The sequence below is a fragment of the Odocoileus virginianus genome, chromosome 16 (genome assembly GCF_023699985.2).
Source record: "Odocoileus virginianus isolate 20LAN1187 ecotype Illinois chromosome 16, Ovbor_1.2, whole genome shotgun sequence".
Taxonomy (NCBI): Eukaryota; Metazoa; Chordata; class Mammalia; order Artiodactyla; family Cervidae; genus Odocoileus; species Odocoileus virginianus.
Window position 1 is genome coordinate 55,274,818 of NC_069689.1, and position 22,949 is coordinate 55,297,766.

The window sequence follows — 22,949 nt, forward strand, 5'->3', positions numbered from 1 at the left end:
TTCAGTAAAGTTCTGATAACTTTATTGCAAAGATATAGCTTTAAAAAGTAACACAGCCCTCGTAGAAGCTGCTGCTACAGAGGATCTAAATATAGGAAGCTGAGTCTTCAGAATTTGCTCATCAACAAAGGAATGTCATCCGGTAACCTTCAAATGCAATTTCTGAGCTATTGCCCACGGCAATTTTTTTCCTGTGTCCTACACCTACACTGTTAATTCAATAGTCTGAATAGAGTCTTTGTTTTAATACAATGTTCGGAGAGTTCTATGCCTTTCTTAAGAATAGCCTGAGGCATGCAAGGTTGATTTCCCATAAAGCTACATTGGAAGTGCGCACTGAGGCACGCAGGCATGCACATCAGGTGTGTTTCCGGCCCCTGGGTCGGAAACCTGCTCTCTGACTTGCTCCAGGGCTCGGGTGTCCTCTGCCGGAGTCTTGGGCAGGTCCAACATGGTGGACAAGTCCTTCCTGGGAGCCCCAGTCACCAACATCCAGTGGTTCTTTGGCTTTTCAACTCTGTGTGAATCCAGATAGGTGTGAGCAGCCACCTCTGCTTCCTTTCCAAAATAGGTTCTGGGGCAGGAAAGAATTAACACACATTGGAAATGGAATTACAACCCTCAGTAAGCTGTTAAGTTCATCTCAAAACCCCTGGTTCAGCAGAGAGCTATATAAAGCCCTTGCGGGGAAGGAGTTTCTCTAAAATAGGATGTTTTTGCCAGCAAGACTCACCAGATTTGGGCATGGACAAGGTGTATAGGACCCCATGATAGCTAAAAATCCTCTATGGGGAAAGACTTGCATACTAGAAAGGGTTCTAAGGTAAGTTTTCACACCATCAAAGTTCTGGGTGGTAATATTTTTTCGTCATCAAAGGACTTTTGTGCGTGGCCATCCTCTTTAAATTGAACTTCTTTGCCTATATTCACAGCCTCCACCCTCCAGCATGGCATTTTGCTGTACCCTGCTATACAGTACCTTAGGAAAAGATGCCGGTGGGCCACCAGCCCGCGATTCGTGTGGCAGTGAGTGATAAGAATCTTTGTGTTTGCCTTTAAAGATAAAGAAAGTGTGTTATTTGAATTATGAATCAAGGCTTTCAGTTTCGAAAAGGCAACACTTTGGAAATATTGTGTGTGTATATATATATAAAAAATATATTTATATATACTATCTATATATAGTATATATGAAAATCACTACCAAATAATGGAATAAATAACATGAAGAGTACCAGTAGTTATTTATATATTATATACATATATAATACTGTATACTATATATAGTATATATGCTATATATATAGTAGTGATATGCCAGTGCACATGCTCAGTCGCTTCAGTCATATCCGACTCTCTGTGACACTATGGACTGTAGCCCTCTGTCCATGGGATTCTCCAGGCAAGAATACTGGAGTAGGTTTCCCTCCTTTCCAAGGGGTCTTTCCGGCCCAGGGATCAAACCTGCGTTTCCTGTGTGTCTTGCATTTAAGGCGGATACTTTACCACTTAGCCACCAGGGAAGCCCAGTAGTTTAATAGATATATATATCAACTGATAATCTTCATATTATTTTTTTACTTTTATGACTTTTCATAAATGAACATATATTGTTTATAATATATAAACAAAAAAGACATTATTTCAAAATCATATATATACACATATATGTGTGTATGTGTGTATATATATATATATATAGTGTGTGTGTGTTAGTCGCTTAGTCATGTCCGACTCTTTGCGACCCCACGAACTGTAGCCCGCCAGGCTTCTCTGTCCATGGAATTCTCCAGGCAAGAATACTGGACTGGATTGCCATGCCATTCTCCAGAGGATCTTCCTGACCCAGGGATTGAACCCTGGGTCAATCTGCATCGCAGGCAGATTCTTTACCACTTGAGCTAGGTAAGTAGAATAGGAAAAAGGAGTCCAGAATGGAAGTGGCTAAAAGACAGAGGGAAAAGCCCACAAAAATAGAACAAAGGAAGGTCTGAGGACCGGAGTGAGGACCTCAGGTAAAACAAACAACCCTCCTGGCTAGCTCAATTTACATAGGGCAGTGACGGGGGAGGAGAAAAGAACATACAAAAAGAGGAGCCAAACGTGACCGGGGGAATTCTCCTCTCTTCAAGTCTTTTCGGGTCAACCCGCCCTCACACCTCAAGGATATATTTTCCTTTGCTTTCTAAATAAAATTGAGTTGTAACACGGAGCTGTAACCCTGGCCTATCTGTCGCTTCAAATTTTTGCTGCAGCGAGACAGACCAAGGCAATTACACACTCCCCCCGGCATATATGGTGCCGTGACTAGGATTTAACCCGGCTCAAACAATTTCGGCTCGGCCCCCATGAGGCAGAAGCCAAGCACAGCAGAGGCCCAACTCGGCAGAAGCTCCTGCGTTGGAAGCTGAATGTGAAGAAAACCCAGCTCAGGGGAAGTGACAAGTGGCCCAGCGTGCTGGAAACCAGGACATCAAAGACAAACTCAGCAGAACGCTCACGCGGCTCGGTCTCAGATTCCAGGAGACCTCTGGTTGGTGTAGGAAGTCCTTGCCCCTATCACTGGAAGGACATTTGGCTAACAAAATCTTAATTCCTTTACAATCACTCATTTCTTGTTTCCTCAAACCACTCTGTGAATGGGCGAGTGACAGTGGGTGCCCCAGGGTGTCCCAAAGGCTCTACTATCTGCTGTGCCTTAGTAGCTATTGCCCAAGTAGGTGGGGGTTCTTCTGCCCTTAATCTTCTTTGTGCCAAGGATCAGGCCAATGAAAACTGTGGGCAGAGGTCAGGTATTTAGCAGATTTTCCGGCAGGTTATGAAGGGGATTCCTCAGCACATTTTTCCCACTGCTTTTTCCACCCATCCTTCAGCTCCTCTCTCCATCTATGCCACTGCTTACAAAGTATTGGGCAGGTCATCATCTTTCCATTTCTGAAAGTTGTGTTTGAAACCATTTACCTAAGACTGGGACTCAAACCCATGTGGCAGGGATTCTGTGCTATGCTTAGTCACTCAGTCATATCCAACTGGGACTTGAGTCTGGCCAAAACCCAGGTTTTATGACCTAATGAAGCTCAGGCTCTTGATGTCTCATTGCAAAAAAATTCAGTGAGAGACACAGCAATAGGTGAGAGGTGGATTTGTTTGGATTTAGAGAGACCACACTCCACAGGGTGTGGGCCTTTGCAGAGGGCAAGTGCAGGGGCCATGGAATGTGGTGTGGTTAGTTTTCTCGAGCTGGGTGATTTCATATGCTAATGAGTGGGATGATCATTCCAACAGTTGTGGAACCACCCACTCCTCGGTCTTTTGACAGTGCCTTGGAACTGTCCTGGTACCTCTGGGTGTGTTATTTAGCTTACAGACTGAGGATCAAGGTTTAGTTGAATTTGACTTGTCATCTTTGATCCATTTTATTTTAATTGGTTTATGTTATGCCCTTGGGCTATGTCATTTTTTCAAAAGTTGTACCCTACCTCCTTCCCTCCTGTTTCATGCTCTTTTCCTGAGCCCTGTCCAGGCCCACAATGTTGCCTCTACAATCTTCTGGAGGGACAACCAGAAAACAGCTGGCCTTTGGGAGAGAAATGCTGTATAATATCCAATCTCTCTAGATATTCAGGCCTTCATCTTCCATGTTTCCTACAACATGCCCAACAACATGCAATTCAGGTTCTAAACTTTTTGGCAGAGAGGGGATATAATGTCTCCCATGCTAAGGCACAAGCGGTCAAGACAAAGGTCACTTACCTGGGAGTTCAGATTACACACAGGTCCAGGAGGCTGTCCTCTGACTGAATACAAGGAATCCTCCAGTTGCCCTCCCCCACGACTCGAAAACAACTGCAAGTTTTCCTGGGGCTAATTGGGTATAGAATCTGGATACCCAACTATGATCTAATTGCCCAGCCCTCATATGAAATCTTGAAGGCACAGGATGATTCAATCCCACTGATGTGGGGAACTCCTTAAAAGAAGGCAGAGGCTACACTAAAACAAGCCTTAACTCAAGTACCTGCCTTGAGGTTGCCAGACCCAGAAAAAGCATTCCAACTTTATGCCCACAAAAAAGAAGGAATAGCCTTGAGAGTGTTAACTCAAAGGTTGGGACCTGAGCCCTAGCCTGTAGCTTACTCATCCAAGAGGCTCAACCCAACCACCTGAGGCTGGCCTCCCTGCCTTTGAAAGTTTGCAGCTATTGCAATCCTGATAGAAGATGCTTTAAAACTCCCTTATGGGGGCAAATTAACTATTTTTATCAGCCACCAAGTGAAACAACTCCTAAATGGGAGAGGCCATTTATGGATGCCTGATCAAAGAATCCTTAGATACCAAGTAATGCTGATGGAAAATCCAGGCCTGACTATATCCCCTTGTGAGGTTCTTAACCCTCCCACCCTCCTGCCTGCCCCTGAGGGCTCTCTCCCCTTTCAGTCTTGCCTAGAAACTTTGGACCACTGGACAAAACCCCAAGAGGGATTGTCAGAAGATCCACTGACCAATCCTGAGGAAATCTGGTACACTGATGGAAGCAGCTTTGTCTTGGATGGAAAAAGAAGAGCTGGATATGCAGTAGTCTCCAATTTTGAGACCACAGAGGCTAAACCTTTGCCACCAGGTACTTCAGCCCAATTAGCTGAGCTCATAGCCCTGACTTGAGCTTTAGAACTGGGAAAAGGAAAAAGAGTAGCCATTTACACTGACTCCAAGAATGCCTTTCTGGTGCTAAATGCACATGCTGCTATTTGGAAAGAAAGAGGCCACTTGACCACCCGAGGGTCCCCAATCAAATATGGTGATCAAATCCTTAGACTCTTAGAGGCAGTCCATCTGCCCACTGAGGTTTCAGCCTACCACTGTAAAGGACACCAAAAAGGGAGCACAGAAGTGGCACGAGGGAACCAAGCAGCTGATGAGTCAGCTAAGAGAGCAGCGTTACAGAACCATGACCTAATAGGGGTTGCCACCCTAGTTCCACAGACTAATTTGCAGAAACACCTTCATATACTGAAGGTGAGACTCTTAAAGCTAAGAGTGAGGGCTTTCAAGATCATATGGGGTGGTGGTTCCAAAAAGAGGGACTCCTTTTTCTCCCTGGGAACTGCCAATGGAAGTTGGTTAACTCCTTACATGACACCACTCATTTAGGGGGGAAGACCCTCCAAAAATTACTAGAAAGGTCCTTCAGAGGAACAGGCCTCCAAATGACCATAAGGCAAGTGGTCTCCTCCTGTCCCACTTGCCAATTAAACAACTCCCAAGGAGCTCAAAGACTGCAGCTGGCCCAGCCCGTCCAATGACATGGGACCTACCCAGGAGAGGGCTGGCTGATGGACTTCACCCAGTTGCCAGTTTCTCAAAGGTAAAAATACCTATTAGTTATGATAGATATATTCACAGGATGGATTGAAGGCTTTCCCACCTGGACTGAGAAGGCTGAGGAGGTGGTAAAAAAAAACTGCTCCATGAAATCATTCTGAGATTCAGTCTGCCCCAGTCATTACAAAGTGACAATGAGACATCATTTACTTCTAAGGTCACCCAAGGGGTCTCTAAAGCATTGGGTATTACTTATTATCTCCATTGTGCCTGGAGGCCTCAGTCTTCAGGAAAAGTAGAAAAAGACAACCAATTCTTAAAATCAGCGATAAAAAAGATAACCCAGGATACCCTTCTGGGATGGAAGGAGGCTTTATCAATAGCTCTCCTCTGCACCCGTATTGCCCCTAAGGAACAGGCTGGTCTTACTCCTTATGAGATGCTATATGAGAGACCTTTCTTTATGTCAACAACCTCTTCCTCAATCCAGAGGCTCAGTCCCTCCAGTTTTATACCATGGCCATTGGGCAATTCCAATTGGATATACACTTGTGGGGTGTCAACCAGGACCCAAAAGATTCTAAGGAGTCACCACTATATGCTCCAGGGACTCAAGTCCAAATTAAAGTCTGGAAAGATGGGTCCCCAAAGGCTCAACTCCAGCCCACATGGAAGGGCCCCTACCCTGTAATACTTTCTACCCCCACAGCAATCAAGGTGGATTGACTCCTGGATTCACTTACTCATGAATCAAGCTATGGAAGAAAACAGAAGAGGACACTCAATACACTGTGAGCCCCTGATAGATCTCAGATACCTCTTCAGGACTGCAAACGAGTTCCATTCTAATGAACACTGCCAAAATTAAGTTTCTGGGGATAAGATTTCTCAGGATAGCGCTAAAGAGCCAATACAGCTTGGCAGGGGTTGTATTCCAAAGCAGACAGGAGATAGATCTGCTGATCCCTAAACAAGGAGGGGCTTGAGCCATCTTGAATGAGATGTGTTGTTTCTGGGTAAATACCTCCAGCTAAGTTAAAAGAAAGTCTCAAAGTCCTCAAGAAAAACATTCAGGTCCTACAGGATCTCAAAGAATGAGCTAGAGAGTTAGGGTGGCTACAATTTCTCTTTGGGGGTTCCTTCTCCTGGCGATGGGGAATTTGGAGTTGGCTAATGCCCCTACTAATCCCTGTCATCACCATATTGATGCTATTTATGATTGCTCCATGTATTATTAATTGTCTAACCCATTTTGTCTCTGCCCAGGTCAACAAGCTATAATATGCAGTGCCAGTTCAACAAGGATATATAAAACTACAGCTGACCATGGAAAATATCACTCACCCTTAGATGGACACTGCTATAAGGACTCTGGGGCTTGAGACTAGCAAGAGGGGGAGGCCCAATGCCCCTTGCCATCCCAATTCAGCAGGAAGTAGCCAGAGAGACCTTGATGCCCCTATTCCCAAAGAATTGGGCCTCCCATCTCTTGAGGGGGCAATGTTAGGTAGTTAGAATAGGAAAAAAGAGACCAGAATGGCGGTAGTTGAAAGACAAACAAGGGAAAAGCCCACAAAAATAGAACAAAAGAAGGTCCGAGGACTGGAGTGAGAACCTCAGGTAAAACAAACAGCCCTCCTGGCTAGCTCAATTTACATAGGGCAGGCCTGGGGGAGGAGAAAGAAACATAAAAAGAGGAGTCAAACGCGATCACCAATCACCGGATTTCACTTCTCTTTGAGTCTTTTGGTCAACCCGCCCTCAGGCCTCAAGGATGTATTTTCCTTTGCTTTCTAAATAAAACTGAGCTGTAACACGGAGCTGTAACACTGGTCTGTCCATCGCTTCAAATTTTTGCTACAGCAAGACAGAACTGAGTAAATTACACACTCCCCCAAGATAGATATAGATATAGAGTGAGCGAGTGAGAGAGATGGAATAACCTAGAAGTCAAACCTTTATAGATTAGTAAATACATTACTATAAATACATATATGATGGAACATTATATAATCATTTAAAGTCAATTTGGAGATGATCCTTGACAATTGGAAATAGGGTCAGTGGTGTTTTTAAGTGGAAAAAATAAGAATATTCCTGATGTCCTAATTTTTTAAAAACATTAAAATTAAATTTTTAGAAAACATAGACATGGAAAAAGAAAAGATAACAGTGGCTCTCTCTGGAAGGTAATTTTCTTATCATTTTTTGTCCTTTTCTGACTTCCCATAAGTGAACATTCATTGTTTATAATCAGAAAATAAAAGACATATTATTTCAAAATCCTGACTCATGTAAGCTAAAGGCAGTGTGAGATGAGAGAAAGCAGCTCTGACACCCAGGAGCTGGGCTGGCACCCCCAGCTATGCCTTAATGTTCCCTTGTGGAATATAATCAATTTCACACAATGCCCACATCAGACAAGGCCATGCTGTGACCACAATGGGTCAAGACAGAAAGAAGACCACTGTGTAACTGTGTCTGAACACAGCAAAACCATGAGCATTGTCCAAACCACAAAATACCAAATGTCCTCCTCTCCCAGAGAACAGGGATGACTGCAGCTTCCTTACTCAGGACAGCTTTGGCCGGGTGCTGGCCTGCCCTCTATAGATAAGATGTGCTGAGACACACCTGCTTCCTGACGGCACCCAACCCCACTTCCTGAGACCCTCCCTAAACTCTCCCACCACAGCCCCAGTTCTGTAGCTTGTCCTTCCTGACAGTCTTTTACTGAGACACCCCACCATTTCCTGTGATGCGTGTTCTCCATCACTGAGACAAGAAATAAAGCTGACTCATTCAACCCCAGGTGCTCCTGACTGAAGGGCACTGACATGTGGATGGCAGTTGGACAGGTATGAAGTGTTCCATTTTGCAGAGGTGTCTGAGTAAGGCTTGAAGACCTGCTTTGGGCGGTGGCTTGAGCTAGCAATGGAGAAACAAGCTCCTGGTGCCTGACAAGCTGTCTAACCTAACAACAGCAACAGAACCACCACCACCATTAAATTAACAACAATTAACACTCGGGAGTGCCCTCTGAGCCAGGCACTTTTCTTTTTTTTAATTTTTATTGGAGTATAAACTCCAGGAGGTAGTGAAGGACAAGGAAGTCTGGCATGCTGCAATCCATGGGCTGGCAAAGAGTCAGAAATGACTTAGAGACTGGACAACAACATAGTTGACTTACATACAATATTGTGCTAGTTTCAGGTGCAAGCAAAGTGAATCAGTTCAATATAATATATATATATCCACGCTTTTTTTCTTGCACCTTTAAAAAAAATTTGTCCATGCTACGCAACATGTGGGATCTTAGTTTGTCGACCAGGGAAGTTTCTTTTTTTGTACTTTTCTAATACGCATGGTAAATGTACTAACCGTTTAATCCTCATAAAACCTTATAAGTTGAAAATCATCATATGTCCTCATTTTATAGATACTGAAGCTGAGATACTGACAGTTTAAACTGTGGTGATGAGAGGCAATTTCAAGGAGAACGAAGCTTGGCAAAGGCCAGTAGAAATCTATCAAGCATGAATCATTGTGGACCACGTGTACATTCCCCGTGCTGAGAGAAAGACCCTTGCAGGGACTTCCCTGGTGGTCCACTGGCTAAGACTCTGCACTCTCAGTCCAGGGGGCTCCAGTTTGATCCCTGGTCAGGGAACTAGATCCCACATTTCACAGCTAAGATCTGATGCAGGGAAATAAATATTTTTAAAAAAGAAAGAAAAAAGACCCTTGCAAACCTGGGTCCAGCTATGGAGCTTCAGAGAGAAGCACACTGCATTGGGTAGATCCAGAGTGGCTGGTAACTGGAAATCCCTGGATGGCCAGCTCTTTAAGTCCTTCCTGGCTATAAGTCTGTAGTCTCCCAATAACCTCTAATGACCCCTCGGTCTTCATCTGCCTAAGGCTGCATGAGCAAATAGCACAGCCTCTGGTACTAAAAACAGCTCTGCACCTCTGCACCTGCCTCCCCATTCAGAACTATGCTGCCATCTGCAGGGCCCAGACTCCTGAGAAAACAGCTAGCCTTGTGCTCACCTGTGCAGCTGCACTGCCCTGTCCTTCATTCCTCTAGATTACCTAGGCTCTTTAGAAGTGAGGACTTAGGAAGCTCCCTGGTGGCCTAGTGGTTAGGATTCCAGGCTTTCACTGCCGTGACCCAAGTCCAATCCCTGTTCAGGGAACTAAGATCCTACAAGCCATGCAGCCAAGAAAAAAAAAAAAAAAAAGATTTTTCAGCTACAACACCAAATGCATAATCCATTAAGAATAAAATGGATAAATCTCTCTGACTTAGTAAAAATGAGGACTTGACAGAGGCCTGAAAGAAAGAAGCAGTAGCATCTTTACAGTGTCAGGGGAGTGGTTCTCAGCCTCATCTCAGGGGCAGGGCCTGGGCCTCTGCATTTTTATAAAGCTGTGTGGGTGACTCTATGTGCAGTCAGCATGGAGAAGCACTGAGGCAGGATGCTACCACCAGGGAAAACATTACTCCCCAAACTTGAGTTAGGAATGAAAGCAAGGGACTGCCCTGGTGGTCCAGTGGCTAAGACTCTGTGCTTCCCATTTGAGTCAGCTCTAATGAGGTGGATGAACCTAGAGCCTGTTAAACAGAGTGAAGTAAGTCAGAAGGAGAAAGACAAATATCCAATATCAACACACATATATGAAATCTAGAAAGATGATACTGATGATCCTGCTTGTAGGGCAGCAAAGGACACACAGACCAAGAGAACAGACTTGTAGACACAGTGGGGGAAGGAGAGGGTGGGCTGATGTGAGAGAGTAGTATTGAAACATATACATTACCATATGTAAAATAGATAGCCAATGGAAAGTGGCTGTGTGATGCAGGGAGCTCAAACCCCGTGCTCTAGGACAACCTAGAGGGGTGGGATGGGGTGGGGGGTGGGAGGGAGGTTTAAGAGGGAGGGGACGTATGTATACCTATGGCTAATTCATGCTGATGTATGGCAGAAACCAGCACAATACTGTAAAGTAATTATCCTCTAATTTAAATTTAAAAAAAAATAGACTGTGCTTCCACTGAAGGGGGCGCAGGTTCAATCTCTGGTCAGGGAACTATTAATAAGATCCCACTGCCACGCAGTGCAGCAAAAAAAAGTTTTTTTAATAAAAACAAATAAATAATGTATTTTTTTAAAGAAATGAAAAAGAGACAGAGTGAAAGTACATGAGGCACAGGAGCCATCAGAGCCCTGACAAGCCTCCATCTCACACACGGGAACGCTTTGCAGCCACTTCACAGCATCGGCACACACAGCTGTGCTCACCGGGACGGGGGAGCCCTCGTACTCCAGGCGAAGCTGGGGATCGGGGAAGGCAGGCTGCCAGCAGTTCAGGTAGGAATCCTCATGCGTCAGGGACACCTCCTGGAGCCAGGACCTCTTGGATGACTTCAGAAGGGTCCTGTGGTCACTTGATAAATATAACTGAAAAGGACAGCAAGCAGATGTTTTCTATCACAGCTATGCGAGCAGCAGTTCACTAGCTGGATGGCCAGTGTGTTCAAAAAATGAAAGTGTTAGTCACTCAGTCATGTCCGACTCTGTGCTACTCCATGGGCTGTAGCCTGTCAGGCTCCTCTGCCCATGGGATTCTCCAGGCAAAAAGTTGTCATTCCCTTCTCCTGGGACCTTCCCAACCCAGGGATTGAACCTGGGTCTCTTAATCTGGCAGGCAGTTTCGTTACCATCTGAGCCACCAGGGAAGGCCAATGTGTTCAAAAGCAGTTTTCCAAAGCCTTGCTCTTACCGATCATATGAGGACACTCAACTTTATCTTGAAAAGGCCGTCTCAAGAGGCTGAGACCACTCACCCTCGCATCACCTCCAACTGCCTTCCCTTTCTTTGAATACCAAACCCAGCCTCCTTCTCCTTCTTCTGCACTCCTCCTCTTGTTCAGGGCATTGGGTTTGGATCAGTATTTTATTCATTATGAATAATGTTACATGAAATGTACTGCGTGAAGTGAATGCTCTTAAAACCAGCACCAGCACAGCTGATACTCATATGTAAGCCTCCAAGGGGGACTCAGCCCCTCCGGAATTGATCTCCACACTTAGGACTTCTGTCAGCTCTCTGGCTGACTTTTTAACTTTGCAGCACCCCATTTTGCTGAAAAGTCCATAACGTTAGTTCCTGGTCAGCTGTTTACCAATATACCTTCCACCCAGCCCCTAGCAGTTGTTTCTGCATATTTTGATCACTGTTCATTAAACATATTTTCTATGCAAAGCTGTGGCATGAAGCACTCTGGGGAAGGTGGAAATGAGTTACTGCCCTCTAGAAGTTTCCCGACTAACAGGAGAGAGGATTGAAATGGGAGCATCTGTAAGATATGGTATCCAGCAGGGATGCCAAGAGCTACAGCAGGGGACAGGTGGGAACACTTGCTCTCCCAGGGGCTCAGAAAGACTCCAAATAGAAGGTGATGTTTTGCCAGGGAGCCGGAGGGGATGAGCATGGGCCAGGATGGAGGGGATATATTGTTGTTCACTTGCTTAGTTGTGTTTGACTCTTCTATGACCCCATAGGCTGCAGCAATCCAGGTTTCTCTGTCCATGGGATTTCCCAGACAAGAATACTGGAGAGGGTGGCCATTTCCTTCTCCAGGGGATCTTCCCAACCCAGGGATGGAACCCTTGTCCCCCTACATTGGCAGGCAGATTCTTTACCACTGAGCCACCAGTGAAGCCCCCGGGACATACTACAGAGGGCCTTAAACGCCAGTCAACAGCAGCACTTAATGCAGAAGGCAGCTGGGAGGTGAGAAGAGGGAGCAGAGCACTACGGACTTTTCATTGGAGATGGGAAGTGAGAAGAGCTGACCTTTTAAAGGATCAACCTGACAGCATCCTGTCAATATGGAATAAAGTCAGGATAGACTGAAGGGATCAAGGTATGGGGAAGTGGCATTGGCAATGCAAAGATGGACCAGACTGCATTATGAAGGAAGAGCCACAGGACCTAACAACTGGCGCTGTATGTGGGTGGGAAAGGAAGATAGGTCCAAGATGTACTGTGGCTTCAGCCTGGCTGATGGGGAGGATGGCCATGCCATTCTGAGCTAATGGAAAATAATATACATCTCAAGTCACAAACATTGCTTTCTTCATATAAAGAAAAATATTAATACAATCAGGAACAAATCTAGATGGCCACCATCACCAGATTTTTCATAAATACCCTGAAAGGGCTTGCTAATTAAAAGATGAGAAATAGAAATAAGAGATATGAGAACTTTGGATGAGATAAAGTTGCCATAATTTGAACATGAGGTGACTGTATACCTAGAAGTCACAAAAGAAGCAACTAGAAATGAGTAAGTGATTTCATCAAAGATGAGTAGAAAAAAATCAATGTTTTTCTTCTATTTTTTACTGCAACTGTCAAAAGGACCTGCCTTAATAGCTTCCAAAATAGAAGATATCAAATAATAACCTTGATGAGATCAGTGTCAGATCTATGGGAAGGAGAGCACAAAACTTTACTGAGATGTAGAAAGGAATAATTGGATAGGGACTTCCCTGGTGGTCCAGTGGTTAAGAGTCTTTGCTCACACTGCAGGGGGTGCAGGTTTGATTCCATTTTGGGGAAGATCCCACATGCCTCACAATGTGGCAAACAAAAAAAAGACAAAGAAACAAAGAAAGAAAAGAATATTTGAAGAAACAGACATCTCAGAAGACAAATACTATAAAGCTACTAAATAGGTGAATGCACTTAATTTTACAATGTCAGTCAAAACACCAAGTGATCCCCCCCCCCCCCCGCCCCCGCCCAGCTACAGGGGCAGAGGGACTTTAAAAAATTGTTACTACATTTAACTGAAAGGTTAATTCCTAACATAATTCAAAGAAGTATCATGAGAAGGAATTAGCCCTACAAGTCCTCAAGGTTGTATTATAAAGCCACAGTTGGGAAATTAAAAAAATAGACAACTTCAGTTCAACAGTCCCAAATAGGAAGCTCAGAAACAGTCATATGTAATAATGTATGCAGCACGCTTCAGTGAAGAAAGGGATAATTACTCAAGAAATAACACAGATACAACCAACAAGTCATTTGGGGGAAATTTAGATGTTCACATTAAGCCCTTGATCAAAATAAATCCCAAGTGGATGAAACAATAAACTTAAGCAATACTTTAAGTTCAGACATCTAAAAATTAATACAAGTTACTCTTTTTATCACATCTTTGGAACAGACTTCAAAGGCTCTGAGCCATGGAAGGAATTACAAAGAAAAGCACTGATAGGTTTGACTCAAACATAGATTAGAACAGCTACAATTTAAAAGCCAAGCAACAAAAGAGATGAAATACTAGCAACACACGTGACACATTCTTATCATCTGTGAAAGAGCAGATATTAAAGCCCAAGGCAATGAACAGGCAAAAAGAATAGATGATTTATAGGAAAGAGAAAGAGAGACGAGATGGAAGGGGGAGGTCGGAAAAGAAGTAGCAGGAAAAGAAAGAGAAAGGGGAAAGGAAAGAAGAAAATAATATCTAAATGTTGTAGAGCTTGTGATCTTCCCTATATTTTAAGATTTTTTCCCTTTATAAAGTAAGCCAAAATGTTAGTAGGCTTCCTCTCTCAATAAAACAGTGATGATTTACTGTCCTTTCTCTGATGAGATATTTCCTCTAATTTTCACATTTAAAATCAGGCTGCACACAGGGAAGTTTATGAAAAAGGAAGCTTGAGAAAAGAATTTTATGCATGGTCAGGATTGATTATGATTAGATTGAATTTAATTATATCAATGAATTTTATTATTAAAAGTAAACTAATACAAAAAAATTCAGCTGTGCATTATGGGTAGACTTAGATATTGTCATACTGAGTGAAAAGTCAGACAGAGAAGGAGAAATATCATATGATATCACTCATCGGCAGAATCTAAAAAGAAATGGTACAAATGAACTTATTTACAAAACAGACTCACAGACTTAGACAATGAACTTACAGTTGCTGGGGGAGGCGAGGTGGGGGAAAGGATCGGGGAAAGGGATAGTTAAGAGAGTTTGGGATGGACATGCACACGCTGCCATATTTAAAATGGGTAACCAATAAGCCCCTACTATATAGCACAGAGAGCTCCACTCAATGTTACGTGGCAACCTGGATGAGAGGGGAGTTTAGGGGAGAGAGGATACATATTTATGTGTGTCTGAGTCCCTCTGACCATCACCTGATGCTATCACAGCATTGTTAATCAACTACACTCTAATATGAAACAAAAAGTTAAAATAAAATCAGGCTGCAGCTTACCATCTATGGTATTTCAGAGTGTAACTGCCAGCATTAATTTCTTAGTACAAAATAATTTAGTATAAAAAACATTTCTTAGTACAAAAATAATAATGATGATGATGATGCCACATCAAACAATAAAGGAATCTTTGAGTCAATGAAAAAATGTTACATTAACACCAGCTCTGCCATTTAGTAGACATGTGACTTGGAACAAAATCAATTAATTTGCTGTGCCTCAGTTTTCCCATCAGTAAAACTGTGGTAAAATAGTCCCTATTTTTAAAGACTTGTTGGGAGGAATAAATGAGTTAACATATGTGAAGCACTACACATGTAGTAAGGTATAACTCGAAAAGGCTTTGATGCTGGGAAAGATTGAAGGCAGGAGGAGAAGGGAGCGACGGAGGATGAGATGGTTGGATGGCATCACTGACTCAATGGAAATTAATTTGAGCAAACTCCCGGAGATAGTGAAAGACAGGGAAGCAGTGTGTGCTGCAGTTCATAAGGTCAAAAAGAGTCGGACATGACTTAGTGACTAAACAACAACAACATGGTATAATAACCTCCATTTTTATAGACAAGATGCAAAAACGTTAAATAACTTACCCAAAGTCCCATCCCATAGGTATGCATCTCAGCTGGAATTCGTATTTGTCTGAATCTCCAAGGTGGAGGTTAAGATCAAAGACTTGTGCTTCCTGATTTATGCAAATATGTTAGCATGGGTGACATTAAACAGCTGTCAGGGCCTCTCACCTTCTGAGATGGCCTACATTCTGTCTATGGAGTATGTATCTCCCTGAATAAACCTTTTTTCACTAAAAAAAAAAGCTGTCAGATTATTACTATTATATAACCTGATCATTTAACTTATAAGTGGAGGTGGTATGAGTTTTTGCTTTTTACCAGATGCATTGCAAAAAAGGTTTTTTCCCCCTTACTCTTTAGCTTTTAAGGATGTATTTTTGTAATCCATGAGGTTGGAAGCAAAAAACTGGCCCAAAACTGCCTTGGAAAAGCTGCACTCTGAGACCAGAGATGGAGATGGAGCCCATACCTGTAGAGTTCTCTGTCCACTTCAGTAAGTAGCCAGTAGCCAGAAACAAAAGTGACTGGTCCCAGTAGACATGCAACATGATGACTCACCATTCTGTCATCAAATCCTCCTGTTATCCCGAGGCGGAAGTTCTGCCCGTATCTAAGGACTTGACCGATGACCTCTCCAGCTGCACTGCCGGTGGAGAATGAATATAATATCAATTTTCTGTATTAGGATTATTCTACTGCTCTATTTTTTTGTGTATGCAGTTTTGTTTATAATTTTCTTGGTGGTTTAGTCGCTAAGTCACGTCCAACTCTTAAAGCCCCATGGACTCTATATACCATGTTGTTGTTCAGTTGCTAAGTCGTGCGATCCCATAGACAGCAGAGACCAGGCTGTGCTATCTATGGGATTTTCCAGGCATACAGAATACTGAGTGGGTTGTCATTTCCTTTTCCAGGGGATCTTTCCAACCCAGAGACCAAACCAGGTGGTGCTAGTGGTAAAGAATCTGCCTGCCAGTGCAGGAGATGCAAGAGACTCGGGTTCAATCCCTAGGTCATGGAAGAGTCCCTGGAATAGGAAAATGGCAACCTCCTCCGGTATTCTTGCCTGGGAAATTCCATGGACCAAGAAGCCTGGCAGGCTACAGCCTATGGGGTCCCAAAGAGTTGAACAGGACTGAGATGATGCCTATTCGTGTACAGTAACTGAAATAAGTCACTAACTAAAAGGTCTTTTCTTTTGACCTTCAAATCTTGCTGGCACCTTATTCACCACCTTCCAACACAGTCAGGACACAGAATGTTCCCACTCTGTGAGCCTAGGATGGACTGAGCACATCATACTGTCCTGCTGCTGCTAAGTCACTTCAGTCGTGTCCGACTCTGTGTGACCCCATAGACGGCAGCCCACCAGGCTCCCCCATCCCTGGGATTCTCCAGGCAAGAACACTGGAGTGGGTTGCCATTTCCTTCTTCAATGCAGGAAAGTGAAAAGTGAGAGTGAAGTAGCTCAGTCGTGTCCGACTCTTCACATACTGTCCTACACTAATGAATTGGCCCAAGTTCAATGACATCTTTTTTTAACTGAGGTACAATTGATATATAATGTTGCACTTAGTTTTAAGTATATACAACATAATTCAACATTTATATACATCATGAGATGATCACCATGATAAATCTAGTTACCACCTGATGCCATTTAAAATTATTATGATATTACTGATTATATTCCCTCATCTATACAAGACATTTCCAAACACTGACATCTTTAGAGAGAAGCAAGGTAACAAATTTGCAGACATTTGGTATACTCTTCCCTCTTAATCTTCCAAGAAACAGAAATTGTGATCAATTCTTAGTTGTTTTAACATAAATAGTTTGCATTAAAAAAAAAAATCTAAAGACTTAAAGGACTGACTATATCCCTATCATATAAACTTGCTATCATTAGTAACAAACTGAAAGCAATAACTTTTGATTGTTATTATGTATCTATTCTCCAAGGACTTAAATGCTCCTCTACAAAAATTTAAGCACATTTTAAGTGGATAATTAATTTTAAAAGAGCAAATATCTGTGTACTATCTTACATTTAACTATATATTTCTGATGCAGAAATAGCATAGCAACATTAAAAATAATGAAAGCACTTGGGTGAGCTCAAAAGCATTAGGAAATGATATTAGGAAAACCCCACTTGGCTTCTCAGGCAGAATCTGAATTTTATTCCCTGGGTCAATACTTTCAAATGAAGCATCTGGAACTTAACTCAAATTACCCATTATCCTGATGTTTATGGTAAAGGAATTGTAAAGATCCCTTGACAATCATTCTCAAGATAAGAAAACAGGATGAGAATCACAGAGAATGTTCATATAACCTCTGACTCCAATCAGCAGTGCTCTCATTCCAGAGGATCCTTAAGCTGCAAGTGAAAAGATATTTCTGATGCAAAGGAGCCTATTATACAATTCAAGTTTCTTTACCACAAAATAGTAAAAGTGTTTCTGCCAACTGGGATCTTGATTTGAGCTGCGCTTAGGCCACAGGGCACCTCTAATTCATTGCTCAGATGGGCTTTAATCTCATCTGGAGTCATACACAGGCTGAGGTCCCCACGCAGAAACAGATCAGCCTCTGTCTCAGGATGGTCGGGACTCACAAGCATCACTTTGTCACCATAGTGAATGTATCCGTCTTCAGATACGGAAAGCTGCATCTGCAATTGAAATAGGAATTTTTCAAATAAATCATGCAATTTCTTCTGCCACCGCAGATGTACCCCATTTTATTTTCCAATCTGCTCCCAATTTGCCAAATTGAAGCCCCTGATAATCCCAAATGAAGTAAAATAAAGCTCATGAGAAATCACATGGATTGATTCCATTACTATTCCATTACATTCCTTGAAAATATCTTGAGCACCAACAAAAGGGCATTTTACTTACGAATGCATCAACCTATTCACTTCTTAATTTGGAGAGGCTTCCCTGGTAGCACAGTTGGTAAAGAGTCTGCCTGCAATGCAGGAGACCCAGGTTAGATCCCTGGGTTGAAAAGACCCCCTGGAGAAGGAAATGACAACCCATTCCAGTATTCTTACTTGGAAAATCCTATGGACAGAGGAGCCTGGCAGGCCACAGTCCATGGGGTCACAAGAGTCTGACATGACTAATTTGGAAAATATAGATAAACGTAATTAGTAGTAAACTTCTCACGTTTCTAAAATCTTGCTTTTGTTGTTTAGTCGCTCAGTCATATCTGACTCTTTTGCCACCGCATGAACTGTAGCCCTCCAGGCTCCTCTGTTCATGGGATTTCTCAAGCAAGAATACTGAAGTGAGTTGCCATTTCCTTCTCCAGATCTTTCTGACCAAGGGATCAAACCCAGGTCTCCTGCATTGGCAGGTGAATTCTTTACCACTGAGCCACCATGGTAGCTCTTCTAAAATCTTAGGGGATTTTAAATATTGTGATTATTTAAAGAGAAAAATGGGAATTTTCCAAATGATCACTCACTTATGGAATATTTGCTTGCTTAACATATTCTCACACTTAATTTGATAAAGTTTTGAAACTATTGTTTGAATTTACAATTACCGGTCTCAAAAGATTCTCTTTTAGTCTTCTGTTTCTCTGTATGAGAAGTTGTCCCTTATCCCTCTTTGCTAAGAAGTCTTTCATGATCTCCTGGTAAAAGAGAAAAATGAATGAAATCCAAACAGTCAACAAGAGTCCTGAATAATACACCCACTTAGAGCTTTTAGGTCACAAGAACATTAAGCTGAAAAAGCAAAATTTTAGAGTGAAAAAAGAAATGTGAGGATAACAGGAGTGGTAGACTTTTCAGCATTATATTTCAGCATTACTTTTTATTTCATTTGGAATGTTTAGAAAAACAAGAAAAACATGAAAAAGAATAATCACCTGTAATTACTTCAACCAGTGACAAACATGAGTAACATTTGAAGGCCATATGCTCCCCCTTCTGAGGTCTCTGCTAGTTCTATGATGATGAACACTAGAAGTCCTCCCTGATGGCCCAGGGTCTAGTTAAGATCGTAGGAGAAATTCAGGGCAATGAGTATAAGATCAGTAGAAGGGATGCTACTAGGAGCCTTAGGAGGTGATGTGTGATGGGGATGGGAGCAGTAATTTTGCTCAGGGTCTGCCTTCTCACCTGGACTGAAGCTTCCAGTCTGTAGGTCTCTAAGGAACAGAGGGAAATTAGTGGGGCTCTGGACTAAGGGAGAGACACAGGATGTTGAGAGTTTGGGAGGCCTAGAGATGCAGTGAACCTAGAGTCTGTCATACAGAGTGAAGTAAGTCAGAGGAAGAAAAACATCATATATTAACATATACATATGGAATCTAGGAAAACGGTACTGATACCGATAAACCTATTTGCAGGGCAGGAATAGAGATGTAGACATAGAAAGTGGACTTGTGAACACAGTGGGGGTGTGGAAGGGAAGGGTGGGATGAATCCAGAAAGTAGCTTTGGCGTATATACACTATCCCGTGTAAAATAGAGAGCTAGTGGGAGGTCGCTGTGCCGCACAGGGAGCTCAGCTGGGTGCTCTGTGATGACCTGGGTGGGGGAGGCGGGGGCGGAATGGGGAGATGGGAGGGAAGTCCAAGAGGGAGGGGGCATATACATATATATACATATAGCTGATTCACTTTGTAGTACGGCAGAAACTGTACGTGGACCTCACAGACTGTAGCAGGAGGCTGCAGAGTCTACATCACAGTGACTGGCCACCACCACCAACACAATTGCTTTGCAGTGTTGTGTTAGTTTCTGCTGTACAATGACTCAGCTCTAAGTACCTATATGTACCCTCCCTCTTGGACCTCCCCCCGCCCTCCCCACTCCCATCCCACCCCTCTAGGTCATCACAGAGCACCCAGCTGAGCTCCCTGTGCTATACAGAAGCTTCCCACTAGCTTTCTGCTTTACACATGGAAGTTAGACTCCAATAAAAGTAAATAAATGTTAAAAGCTAAAAAGAGAGAGAGTAGAAGGGCGTGAACTTGTGGGACAGCCTGTGAGATTCTCAGGGAGTTCATAGGGAGATGGGGTTTTAGGGACATTGGATGTGAGCTGGGTGAGAAAGGAGGCTTGGGACGCTCAAAGAAGGGGCCGGAACTTGGGCCAGGTGTGGGAGTCCCCAGGCCATGGGTGGGCTGTGCCGGGCCGCACCCTTCGTACCTCCTCCAGGTAGACGTCCTCGTTCCAGTTGCCAATCCGGACTCGTGGACCGTACAGGTTCTGCGCCATCGCCCCCAGCTCTCCCACCAACAAGCTTCGGGCACAGCGCCCGCCCGTGTTAGCTTCCTCGTCGCTATGACGACCCAGCGCCCAGCGATTGGTCAAGGGCTGGGACCCTGCTAGCCAATAAGTGAGTCGCGCTGGGCTGAGCGCTGCCGCACCCCGGGGTCTGTCACCCACCCCCAACCTCATTCCGCCTCACTTCCATCCTTAGGTTTTTCTTGAGTTTAATGGCTAAGCAGGAGAGAGATAAAACTCGAGGTTACAGACCCCGTTTTGTCGTAAATGCTCGCAAACTTTTTTTTTTCTTTTAGAATCTAAAAGAAACTGCTTTTTTTTTTTTTCCATTTATTTTTATTAGTTGGAGGCTAATTACTTTACATCATTGCAGTGGTTTTTGTCATACATTGAAATGAATTAGCCATGGATTTACATGTATTCCCCATCCCGGTCCCCCCTCCCACCTCCCTCTCCACCCGATCCCTCTGGGTCTTCCCAGTGCACCAGGCCCGAGCACTTGTCTCATGCATCCAACCTGGGCTGGTGATCTGTTTCACCCTAGATAATATACATGTTTCGATGCTGTTCTCTTGAAACATCCCACCCTCGCCTTCCCCCACAGAGTCCACAAGTCTGTTCTATACATCTGAGTCTCTTTTTCTGTTTTGCATATAGGGTTATCGTTACCATCTTTCTAAATTCCATATATATGTGTTAGTATACTGTAATGGTCTTTATCTTTCTGGCTTACTTCACTCTGTATAATGGGCTCCAGTTTCATCCATCTCATTAGAACTGATTCAAATGAATTCTTTTTAATGGCTGAGTAATATTCCATGGTGTATATGTACCACAGCTTCCTCATCCATTCGTCTGCTGATGGGCATCTAGGTTGCTTCCATGACCTGGCTATTATAAACAGTGCTGCAATGAACATTGGGGTGCACGTGTCTCTTTCAGATCTGGTTTCCTCAGTGTGTATGCCCAGAAGTGGGATTGCTGGGTCATATGACAGTTCTATTTCCAGCTTTTTAAGAAATCTCCACACTGTTTTCCATAGTGGCTGTACTAATTTGCATTCCCACCAACAGTGCAAGAGGGTTCCCTTTTCTCCACACCCTCTCCAGCATTTATTGCTTGTAGACTTTTGGATAGCAGCCATCCTGACTGGCGTGTAATGGTACCTCATTGTGGTTTTGATTTGAATTTCTCTGATAATGAGTGATGTTGAGCATCTTTTCATGTGTTTTTTTGCCATCTGTATGTCTTCCTTGGAGAAATGCCTGTTTAGTTCTTTGGCCCATTTTTTGATTGGGTCATTTATTTTTCTGGAGTTGAGCTGGAGGAGTTGTTTGTATATTTTTGAGATTAATCCTTTGTCTGTTGCTTCATTTGCTATTATTTTCTCCCAATCTGAGGGCTGTCTTTTCACCTTGCTTATAGTTTCCTTTGTTGTGCAAAAGCTTTTAAGTTTCATTAGGTCCCATTTGTTTATTTTTGCTTTTGTTTCTAAAATTCTGGGATGTGGGTCATAGAGGATCCTGCTGTGATTTATGTCAGAGAGTGTTTTGCCTATGTTCTCCTCTAGGAGTTTTATAGTTTCTGGTCTTACATTTAGATCTTTAATCCATTTTGAGTTTATTTTTGTGTATGGTGTTAGAAAGTGTTCTAGTTTCATTCTTTTACAGGTGGTTGACCGGTTTTCCCAGCACCACTTGTTAAAGAGGTTGTCTTTTTTCCATTGTATATCCTTGCCTCCTTTGTCGAAGATAAGGTGACCACAGGTTCGTGGATTTATCTCTGGGCTTTCTATTCTGTTCCATTGATCTATATTTCTGTCTTTGTGCCAGTACCATACTGTCTTGATGACTGTGGCTTTGTAGTATAGTCCGAAGTCAGGCAGGTTGATTCCTCCAGTTCCATTCTTCTTTCTCAAGGTTACTTTGGCTATTCGAGGTTTTTTGTATTTCCATACAAATTGTGAAATTATTTGTTATAGTTCTGTGAAAAATACCATTGGTAGTTTGATGAGGATTGCATTGAATCTATAGATTGCTTTGGGTAGTAGAGCCATTTTGACAATATTGATTCTTCTAATCCATGAACACGGTATATTTCTCCATCTGTTTGTGTCCTCTTTGATTTCTTTCATCAGTGTTTTATGGATTTCTATGTATAGGTCTTTTGTTTCTTTAGGTAGATATACTCCTAAGTATTTTATTCTTTTTGTTGCAATGGTGAATGGTATCATTTCCTTAATTTCTCTTTCTGTTTTCTCATTGTTAGTGTATAGGAATGCAAGAGATTTCTGTGTGTTAATTTTATATCCTGCAACTTTACTGTATTTGTTGATTAGCTCTAGTAATTTTCTGATAGAGTCTTTAGGGTTTTCTATGTAGAGGATCATGTCATCTGCAAACAGAGAGAGTTTCACTTCTTCTTTTCCTATCTGGATTCCTTTTACTTCTTTTTCTGCCCTGATTGCTGTGGCCAACACTTCCAAA

General features: G+C 42.9%; 1 protein-coding gene across 3 annotated transcripts; it reads right to left on the minus strand.

The window, feature by feature from the left end:
• CFAP161 (cilia and flagella associated protein 161) lies at nucleotides 1-20,506 on the minus strand. 3 transcript variants are annotated; one of them, XM_020897779.2, is made up of 7 exons: nucleotides 20,386-20,506; nucleotides 18,771-18,860; nucleotides 17,657-17,889; nucleotides 15,768-15,852; nucleotides 10,629-10,787; nucleotides 980-1,053; nucleotides 1-574 (listed from the first exon to the last, which is right to left on the minus strand). In XM_020897779.2, the coding sequence occupies exons 1-7, from the start codon at nucleotides 20,452-20,454 to the stop codon at nucleotides 319-321; spliced, it is 966 nt and encodes a 321-aa protein (XP_020753438.2). In that variant the 5' UTR covers nucleotides 20,455-20,506; the 3' UTR covers nucleotides 1-318. The 3 variants fall into 3 exon arrangements, with proteins under 3 accessions (XP_020753438.2, XP_020753439.2, XP_070333624.1); XM_020897780.2 differs by lacking the exon at nucleotides 10,629-10,787; XM_070477523.1 differs by lacking the exon at nucleotides 980-1,053 and having other exon boundaries at nucleotides 412-574.
• Between the last annotated feature and the right edge of the window lie 2,443 nt (nucleotides 20,507-22,949).

Coding starts and splice junctions, on each gene's coding strand:
- CFAP161 (XM_020897779.2), bottom strand. CDS start 20,454: ATGGCGCAGAACCTGTACGGTCCACGAGTCCGGATTGGCAACTGGAAC. Junction 15,853..17,656: donor AACACTTTTACTATTTTGTG/GTAAAGAAACTT, acceptor CTCCACCGGCAG/TGCAGCTGGAGAGGTCATCG. Junction 10,788..15,767: donor GAGGATTTGATGACAGAATG/GTGAGTCATCAT, acceptor TGTCCTTTTCAG/TTATATTTATCAAGTGACCA.